Here is a 10,387-nt window from a genome sequence, read left to right on the forward strand (position 1 = left end):
AGAGCTGACTGACCAGGAAGTGTAAGGCTGCACTTACTGCTACACAAGGCTGTACACCAGACACTTCACATGTTGCCACTTAAATATATGTAATGTTCAATCTGTTTTTGTCTCTTTTATTTAATTTTGTTCCCTTTTTTTACTTTTAGGACTTTATTTTTGATGTTTTGTGTCATATTTATACAGAAAAGTCCACACAAAATTATTAACAATGAAATACCGAGATAAGCTTGTTTTATTTCTCATTATAATTGCAGGTTTTAGTCATATCCAGGCTGTGACGACATTCAGGATACAGCACTTCCATGTAACACGATATATACTGGGTGTTTCCTAAATGATGTCATAGATTATGCAGGGTTCTGGGTGTGTGCAGTAGCGCATTGATTTCTCACAATATCAACTACTGTATTCGTTATTTACAAAGGAAAAAAAATCCGAACATGCCACACTTTCAGTTTCGATATTGAATTTAGTGTAGGTTGCTTAGACATGCTTGTGCAACAGACAAACAGGATACTCTAAAAAACCATCGTCATCGTACTTGTGAGCGTGTAAAACGCTGTTGATGTTTTCTTGACTCGAACACAAACTTAATTGATTTAATCAGGTCAATGCCCTAAAGTGCCACCTGAAAGTTACACAGGTTAATTGTGGGAACGATGGTTTGAAAGCAGAGGTAAGGCGAACTGTTTATTCATAAAACCGAACTGAAAATGAAATATAACTTTGTTTCCGTCCGCATCCCTTCCCTGTTCGTTTGAATTGTCACAGCTGACATTTGTGGCTTATGAGGCTGAGAAAAGAGGTGCGACATTTTTGCCACAGAAACATGTGAGGTAGACAAAAAAAAAAACATTTAAAAGGGGGAAAAAAGGATCACAATCAGGCACAGAAGATAGAATGAGATGGAGGTCCAAATACATGTGATAACATGATAGGAAAGAAAGCACCACACAAGCAGAAAATACCTTGTTAATTCATTTAATACTATGTAAATGTATGTAGTTTCATGATGGGGCAACCTGAATGTAGACTAAGGGGGAAAACCCAGGTTAAAGAAGCCCCACCTGCTTCCCCTTCTAGTTTATAAATGTAATTTTTTTTTGTTTAGTTGGCAGGTTCAGTTGGAATTAAATCAGACTATTTTTTATTTACTTTAGGTAGTTATTAAGTAATGTCATTTCACGAACATCCCAGTAGAGCTGACGTAATAAATTGGTACTAAAATCGTGAGGCTCAAGACAAACTTCAGTGCAAAAACAGTCACTTCTAAACAGAGGAATGAAGGCATCATTACATCATCCAATCCCTGTCGACAAACTGACTTTAAGCTGTTTTAGTGCCACCTGGTGGAAAATATATACAATAGCATTTATATTTTCTAAACGACCACACAATCGAAATGAATAAAATTATGCCGAAAACAAGGTTTTCACTTGTTGCACTTTAGTTAAACTTGTTGTTTAGCAAAAAATCACTTTTGTGTCGTCACGTTTCAAGTAACGGGCACGCATGCTCAGTGAAACGGTTATAATCAGTCAAACCAGGTGTGTTGGAGAGCAATCACTTACAGCGGTGGTGCTTTTTGTTTCAGAGGCTGTGTTGTCGGGGGACTTATCACTCCTTCCAAAAATCTGACTAAAGCATGGACTGTTACCTGCACGGCCTCGTTTCTTGGTGCTTTATCATTTTGTATTCCGTTTGCGCATTGGCACAAAGCAGCCGGTTAGTTCACAGCAGCGAGTCAAGCGTGGCAAACTCCTTGAGCCAGGGTGGGACATATGGCCGCATCCAGCCTCAGTTTGGTGCGGTAAAACAGAAACCGAGCACGGAGCACCGGGAGCGCCCTCGTCCGGTCACGGTAAATTGCCAACCGGATGCCATGGAGGTCGTGGTGCAGGCTGACATGTTTGACACAGGCCTACAGGTGGACGGCGGACATCTGAGACTCGGCTCAGTTTCCGCGGGTGAGGAGAGAGTATGCGGAGCAGTCCCATCGGGAGAGGCGGAGTTCACCATCCGGGCCCAGCTGGTGGATTGTGGAACAAAGCTCTCAGTAAGCACTGCTAGTTCTCTGGAGCGTGGCTCAGTCACTGCTGTGTTCTGGTCAAAAGTTTCTCCTTTTACAAAACAAAATGAAGTGTGAGTTGCAGACTAAAATGTTAACATTTTCTTTCAGTCCACAAAAGAGAAGCTTATCTATGCCAATGTGCTCGTCTACTCACCTGAGCCCTCATCTGATGGTTTGCTTAGGCTGGGTGGAGCTGCTATTCCAGTTGAATGTCATTACAAAAAGTATGCCTATGCACATGAACAGAAGTTTGCAGTGTGCTGTGGCAATCTGTGTGTCTGTGTGAAATCTGTCTGTTTCCAGGAAGTATTCTGTAGGTGGCATTTCCCTGCATCCCACCTGGGTTCCACTTGTTGCAACAGCTTCAGCAGAAGACCAGATAGACTTTCATCTGCTTCTCATGACCGGTATTACAAGGATGACAGCCATGAAACATTGTTCTGCTGTTGCTAAGAGTCATACTTAACGTCATCACACAAAGATTCATCTTTAAAATGCCATCACAGGTTTTAGGAATATTCATTAGAGGCTTACAAGTACTTTTATTTTTTTAATTGTTGCCATCTTGCAGATGATTGGACGTTTCAGAGGGGGTCTTATACATATTTCCTTGGTGACTCGGTTCATTTTGAAGTCTCTGCTGTTATTGGTAACCACATGCCCCTGCGAGTGTACATTGACCATTGTGTTGGCACAGCAACTCCTGATGCAGACGTAGCATTAAGATATGATTTTGTTGAGCATGGGTGAGTTCTACTACTAAAGCTTTAATTCTCAATAAAGAGGCCTATATTTCCATATAGTAAAACTCATATCATGTCATAGGCTTTCATTTTTAAATTGTCTTTATTTTTTTTACATAACAGATGTCTTACTGATGCTTACCTGACAAACTCCAGCTCGCGTTTTCTGCCAAGAACTGAGGAACACAAGCTCAGATTCCAGCTAGAAGCCTTCATTTTTTACCAATCACCCAGCAACCAGGTTGACAGTAAATAATGGCTTTCCACAGTACATATGTTCAATATGAGACCTGTGTGTTTTACTGTAATATACAGTTGGACCCATAATTTGTCAAATCAAACATGCTATTTTTGTAGTTTTGCTTCTTTACAACACCACAGTGGATTTTTAAATCAATGTGCCATTGAAAGCTTTCGACTCTAATTCAAGGGTTTCACCCAAATTTTTGCATTGTTGTTTAAGAATAACAATAATTTTATATGTAGTTGCACACTTGGCCAACAGGCAGTGCTCTCTCTTTGTTTTTATGAAAAATGGAGACATCATATCTGAAGCTGATTTAAATTGTTGAGTTTGTATTTGATCTTTTCACTAGAAGTTTAAATATAAGGGCCAAAGAAATGTCTGTGCATATGAAGGTAGCCATCATTGGGCCATGTCTTTGGACAGATGAAACAAAGAAACTATTCTTATCTTGTGCATATATGGGAGAAGGACAAAAATGGGTTCAGTCAAATGCTGCAAAACCGATCAGTGCTTCACAGTGGAAATGGGATAATGACCTAAAGCATACTGTAGAAGCTACTCAAGAGTTTCTCAGAGCAAAGAAGTGGGATGGCTGTTCTGCAGTGGTGTCCTTAGTGACTTAATCTCAACTGTCTTTGGCCAAATTATGTCCCTAACTCTTGTCTCATTCACAGGTTTATATAACCTGCCATGTAAAGGCTGTTCCAGCCACAATGACTGCCACCTCACAAAACCGGGCCTGCTCTTTAACTGAGAACAGGTACCAAAATCATGTCATTTTTATGTGCAGCAATGGTCAGTTGCCCATTTGTGCTACCATGTTATCAGAAAATAAGTCATGATGGACAAAATCAAAACGATGTCTCTAAAATCACTAAAATCTAAAAGTACAATATATTTAGTTTGTTATATCAGATTTCACAGATGGGTAATTTTATTTTACACATGTAAAATTTCACATTATCCAGGTGGCGTTCAGTCGACGGGAATGATGAGGCATGTAGGAGCTGTAATATTGCCCACCAGGTTGAAACTCAGTCCACCCAACCTCCTAAAACTACTATGAATGCCAAAGCAGGGCCCACCTTGTCTTCACTGGAAGGTTTAGTCCAGAACAGTCCCAAACATCATCCAGCAACTTATGTCCGTTTCCGTCCAAGATTACACCAGCGCAGGCACACAAAACATGAGCAATCCTCTGCTAAATTAATGAAGGGAGGAACAGACTATGTAGCACGTGAGTACAATCTTAAATCAGTGGGTTTCTGCTATTAAACACCTTTTCATTAAAATTGGATTGCTGTTGAACTTGTATTTCAGAGATTTAATAATTAAACCTTGAGTGGAGCTCAAAGAAACCTGAGTGAGACACTGTGATCTGTAATTTATTTTTATTTTTTCCCTGTTTTTACAGGGAGCCTCCAGCTGGGACCCTTAACTGTGCTGCCATTCAGTCACCTCATCACAAGTTTAGCAGACCCAAAAACAGTAGTTTCAAACAAGACCACCTGAGACTCGGGAGGCTTTACTGGAGAGTGAGGGTTAAAATAAAGATTTCTCTGCTGACTTTACAAACATGTTGTGGATGCTGTACACAAACCCCATGAATGTAGCTCATCCTGTGCACTAGAACACAATCAGGCCCGTTACATTTTTCAAATAAAGTTTTGTCTCAACTTCTCCAGCCATTTAAGTGTGCTGCTTACCGTCAGTTTCTTTAAATTATGTATTTTGTACCTCAAATAACTCTTTGCTATAGACAACAAACATGAACAAATCCACAACATCCTGTAATTTTCAGTCTGAACTTGATATGGAGCTAGCAAATAATTTAATTGGCATCGGGTTTTTAAGCACTCAAGCTCATTAGCCCCGAGCAACAGAAGTGGATGTCAAAATGATGCATTACTTGTGTACTTGAACGCAAACAATGCATCCTTTTGCCAGCTGTAAAGATTCATCTAACATGCCAACCATTATCAATTAAGAAGATATGCAGACATGCTATTAGAGAGCGCTTCCTTCCATTACTACCCTCAGCCTACTCATGTAACCACATTATTGTCACAATGAGGGGTATTTGATGCAATATAAAATCCTGGCTTTTCAGATATATCCAGTAACGCATTAGTCACAGCTCCCTGGAGAGATGGATTACTGAAACTGTTGCATCTTTGTCTTCTAACTTTTTATTCATAAAAGAGCAGCTTTACACTTTATCAGTAAATATGTTTAATAAACATTAGAAAGTGTCACTTCTGTGCTTTTGTGTAGCAGCCTTTTAGGGTTTTAGCAAACACCTTCCAAGAGCAGCACTTCCCTAGTAGCACTTATTTCATCATGTACGGATCATCTTAAATGGACGTCCGCTGAACATTGCGGCCTTTTAAGGGGGTGGCCTGGCTTGACCCCTTGATGTACGCAAAGTGGTATTAATATTGCAAATGGAATTTTTTTTTTTGCGCTCGTGCCAAGTGGAGCATTTATGCTCTTTGGATTTTGTGGTGTCAGCATCTCGGACAGCGCCCCTTGTTGTTGTCCTCGGTGGGCGTGATGAGCGCTGTCCGCGGTGCTGAAACAGTCTGCACGGGCCACTTTGTTTTCAGCGTCCCCCCCCCATCTCCGTGATTAATTGCCATTCTTCAGCCTTTCTGACACGACTTGTCGATTTCCCGGGCGCCTGTTTACTTGCATATCAGATGAACAAGCCACTATATGTATGCTGTTTACGAGTTGCTGTACCAATAAACCTGCTAAGTGCATAACAAATCAGGAGCGCACTGAAGTAGCACTTAGGAGTTCAGTGCCACTGCTTTATTAGCATATTCATGCGTTGCAGGGGTTACAGATGCAGTCCAGATCTCTGCCTGATCGTTTTCAGTCGGGGAATGCTTATAGTTTATCGTCTGCCGATTGGTACTGTTAATACGTAGACTTAAGATTGTTGATTACCCACCCTGGTCCGTCGTTTTATCCATGCTCTGGGGATGCGGTGAGTGGATAATGCTCTGCGTCAGTGTTTCAGTCCGGGCATTTGCGTCGTCTCGCCTGCATCCTGTTTCAGGGCTTTAGCTGTTGTCTCTCACTGGGTTGTTTTATCCCGTTGAACACATCGGCGATGTTTTCCCTCAGAAACCAACTGCTGGCGTTGTTCACTACTTGCCTTTTTGTTCACACGGTTGTTGATTGCAGCCGGAGATGCGGAGACGTCCTTTGCAGAAATGATCAGATATGCTGCACGCAGGGAAACAACACCTCTGTTGTCACCTGTTGCCCGGAGTTGGTGAACTATACGTACTACAGCATCGCCATGGTCACCCGAAAACTTTCTGGAATACTTATTCTGCTGCTTCTCTTCGCGTTGGGATACTTTGTCCAGAGGGTGCTGTGTTCAAGATCAAGGCAGGACATCCCACCTCAAAATGGACAGCCAGCGGCCACCACATCGCAAGAAATGCTCATGGAGAGCTGTACACCGGACAGCTCGGCGGATCCAGCTGCCGCTGCGCATTTGCCAACATACGATGAATGCAAACATCTGCCGACATATGAGGAGACGGTTCGGGACGGAAAGAGATCGACGACGGGAATCCTGTGACGGACAAGCTACAAGGCGCGAACACGTAGCACTATAGATTCAAGTATTCGATATTCGAGATATTTGTCACTATAGTGCGCATTTTTGGAGAAGAACGCACAAAATATCGCCAGGTGAATTTCCATACAACATGAACTGTATGCCTCTGGAAAATGTTTTCATCCAATTCCTCCATTTCTTCCAAAAAAAAGTGTGTCCAAGTGAGTGTTCAGGTTTAGCTTAATTTTCTGCTAAATACTCTCAGCACTGAGGCTCGATTTATTATCATATCGCATCTAATGCTTCATAGATTCGATGTGATATGATATAACAAAGATAAAGAAAACAAAAAACAAGTATCTGCTCTTTAATCAGCCAGACTCTAATACAGCCTATGAATACAGTCAGCATTTACCACATTTAGATTGTTTTTGCAGACTAGCCATTTAGAAAGCGAAAAGCTAATCAGTGGATTATCAGCATATATCATTTCTTACATAAGTGAAGTGAAACACTAGCCAAAGGAGACTGTTTACAGCCGAGAGTCAGCGCAACGCAACTAAATCATCCAAACCTATTTGCACTTGTCTTTGTTGCGCTTTTCCCCTGGGTTGATGATGCTGTCAGTGAGATACACGACTGTGAGATAACAGAATTGCGTTTAATAATTAAAAGGAGATACGGATATGCAGTTTCTAAACGCACACCTAATAAACAGCTTACCTGTTTATATGATTAGTGCATGTCTCCGTGGGCGTAAGAATCATAGAAATGTAACCAAAACATGGCATTTCTTTAAATACGATTTATTGTTGATATAAAGGAATTAAAGCAGAAGGTAGTGTCAGAGCTCATTCGTCATATTGTCAAATAACACATTGCTTATAAATAAATGTTAATGTTTGGTGTTTGTTCTGAGGTAGTGCACTGTATCCTTGATATTGTCTTTCACTGCACCGGGCTCTGACGGAAGTTTGACCACTTGGACCACTCGTTTAAAGGCCTCCTCAACTCCAAATCCCGTCGACGCAGAGCATGGCTGAACGAAACAATCCCGCTCCTGGCAGATCTTTCTCATATTGAATCTGTCCTTCATTTCAGTGACATTCAGCGCGCCGTCGACGTCCTGTTTGTTGGCGAGAAGAATCAGCGGACGGCCCCGGAGCTCATCATTTCTCAGAGTTCTTTCCAGCTCCCTTTGCGCCTCGTTCAGGCGCTCCTGGTCGGCACTGTCCACAACGAACACGATAGCTCCAGCGTTCTGGTAGAAATTCGGCCAGTGGTCGCGCATGTTCCCTTGACCGCCGACATCCCAGATGGTTATAGCTATTTTTCTCCTGTTCTTTCTGGCCTCGAGCATTTCCACGTTGAAGCCGATGGTAGGGACGGTGCTGACACTAGTGTTGTGCTTCAGTTTGTAGAGGAGAGTCGATTTTCCAGCGTTGTCCAGACCCAGAAGAAGAACTTGCACTTGAGGTTTGGAAACCCATAATCCCATGGTGAAGTGCAGATACAAAGGCTGTTAACTGACGCGGGACAGTCACATCCTCCGCACTGTGCCCGTCTGACGCGGTGTTTGCTTAGTGCGTTTACCGAGGTTTAATGGATAAGCCATTAGTTCCCTGCTAAGGCACTGTGTTCTGATAAGGCGTCACACCAGAGGGCAAAGTTTCCCGTTCCCCAGTTACACTTTTATTGGTCATGTATTCCATCACTTTATGTTTGTTATCCGAAGATATCAGGCTGACTAATGTGCATTCGTAAAAGTGTCAAAAGCGCACTGAGAACAAAACCGGGTACTCAAACACTTAAATATTAAAAACTAAATAATAGCCAATTGCACCAAACCAGTTAAAGTTAAAAAGGACCGTAGTGGAAGGTGCCTTAGTGACTGGGATGCCTCAAACTGTTACAACATTTCGAAATTTGAATGACATGTCCAATCACGGAATTAAATAAGTGATACGTAAATTAATAAATAAATAAATAAAACGTCGAAGCTCTTCCTGTTTGCATACACACAGTTCTTGTATTCGAACAAATTTCTACACGGGCTTGTCAGCCATGTTAAATATGAGATGGATGTTTCAACGCTGACATGCACATTAAAAAAATCAACTCAGATTCCAGTGCTTCTAGAAAACCAGAAGCAGCCAAACATCATAAACTTGAGGTCACGTCACGCACAACTTGCTTTTACCCCTTGTGGACATTCCGTCCTAAATCAAGGTCACTCCATCACATCCAAAATGCCATCGTTATTTTAAAATATTGTATTTTAATACTCGTGTATGTTGTATAGCACATACACGCGTAATTATAAACAGAAATAAAAGTCAAATAATTTTTAAAAAAGGAAAGTGGACAAAATCAATAATGGTTGGTCAGCCATTGGTAGGGTGCAGGTTTCACCATGACACCATCGACCAAAGCATTACAGCCAGGCCCCTTCCCTTTGTTTACTCTGCTTCACATCATTCAGAATAATAGAGCACCCAAAGACAGACTCGGTGGCTAATCACCTCCCCTCACCATCCCCCTCTCAGTCTAACACTGAACATGTAAACAGAATAAAGAAACATCCGTTCATCTCAATGATCCGTCCAGCCAAATCCTCGGTAAGGAGAAGGTCGATTGAATCCACCTCACTGCATTGCGGGCGGGCACAGTGGAGGCTCACCTCACAGCAGGAAGATAAATCAACAACATCTGCTACTCTGTAAGATGCTCAACTGATTCCACTGATTAAATCATTTGTATTTCAGTTTTTTGTATCAAGATCTGGACCATTTCTCCTCCGGCTTCACCCACACCCCGCCGGTTGGGTTATCCATCACGTACACCAGTCCTCCGGTGTCACGGCGACGCAGGGGCCAAGAGTCGAGTTCTGATTTCTGCCTTGTCCGGGGGGAAGAGTGAAGACAGGCCGACTGATTGGTCACCCTCTTCTGAAAGCGGACAACTGAGCCTGGGGTAGAGCATGTGTCCGCTTTCTGGCACATGTCCGCTGCGCCATCGCTCTGAAAAATCGCACGGGCTTCAATGGAAGATTTGGAGCCATGCTGTCCCATGTTGTTTGGAACTTCGAGAAGATTCCTAAAAACGATCTAAGGGGTTTTTTTTAAGCCAGAAGTGGTGTATTTCTGCTTGTTAGTGAATCTCACGTGTCTTCCACGCGCACTGATCTCTCGTATAGCATGCCAAATTTAAATAAACAGCGGCAAAGCGTTCCCGTAAAGCCGATGAGTGACGCTGTTGATTTTTATAGTTATTAGACCACACTGGTCTTAGGAATTTGGATGAAGTCGTGTGGAGGCTATTCTGAGTTTGGCCACCTGGTGCAGAGTGTCACTGAACTTGACATCGCTGAGCTTCAAGGCTGAAGACTGCGGTGTTGAGTTACCTTGCAGACGGCAGCTCTGAGAGTGAGAGAGCTATTTGTGGTCTGGGAGAAGCATCCCAGAAACGCTCGGGTCACGTGTTTTCCCTCAATCTTAGTGTGACCTCACCCTCCTAGCCTTTGTGACTGTTGTTAGCTAGATTCTTTAAAAGAAATGTCTTGAGGTAAACATATGAGAAGCTGTTTGCATCTCCCCAAAATCTATATTTGCAACGGAAGGCACTTAAGACTGGAGTGCTCCAGTGGAGCTCTCCAACAGACCTGGCAGCAGGTGATGTGCATTGCATTTAATATATGATAAAATGTGGAAAGAATAAACACATCCAAATTGATCATACCTGTCATG

The 10,387-nt window shown here is 42.4% G+C and overlaps 2 protein-coding genes across 2 annotated transcripts; one reads left to right on the plus strand and one right to left on the minus strand.

Annotated features, from left to right (window-relative positions):
• Positions 1–1,370: 1,370 nt before the first annotated feature.
• LOC309693594 (zona pellucida sperm-binding protein 3-like) lies at positions 1,371–4,752 on the plus strand. The gene is made up of 8 exons (XM_082512969.1): positions 1,371–2,059; positions 2,183–2,298; positions 2,378–2,481; positions 2,646–2,820; positions 2,941–3,058; positions 3,739–3,824; positions 4,033–4,301; positions 4,479–4,752. Exons 1-8 carry the CDS (start codon positions 1,649–1,651, stop codon positions 4,574–4,576), a joined length of 1,377 nt encoding a protein of 458 aa, XP_082369095.1. The 5' UTR covers positions 1,371–1,648; the 3' UTR covers positions 4,577–4,752.
• A 2,710-nt stretch (positions 4,753–7,462) lies between these two features.
• Positions 7,463–10,034, minus strand: arl14 (ADP-ribosylation factor-like 14). Its single transcript, XM_082512457.1, has one exon. It carries the CDS (start codon positions 8,137–8,139, stop codon positions 7,537–7,539), a length of 603 nt encoding a protein of 200 aa, XP_082368583.1. The 5' UTR covers positions 8,140–10,034; the 3' UTR covers positions 7,463–7,536.
• Between the last annotated feature and the right edge of the window lie 353 nt (positions 10,035–10,387).

The sequence above is a fragment of the Aulonocara stuartgranti genome (assembly GCF_965226115.1).
Source record: "Aulonocara stuartgranti genome assembly, chromosome: 18".
In the NCBI taxonomy this organism is placed as follows: domain Eukaryota; kingdom Metazoa; phylum Chordata; class Actinopteri; order Cichliformes; family Cichlidae; genus Aulonocara; species Aulonocara stuartgranti.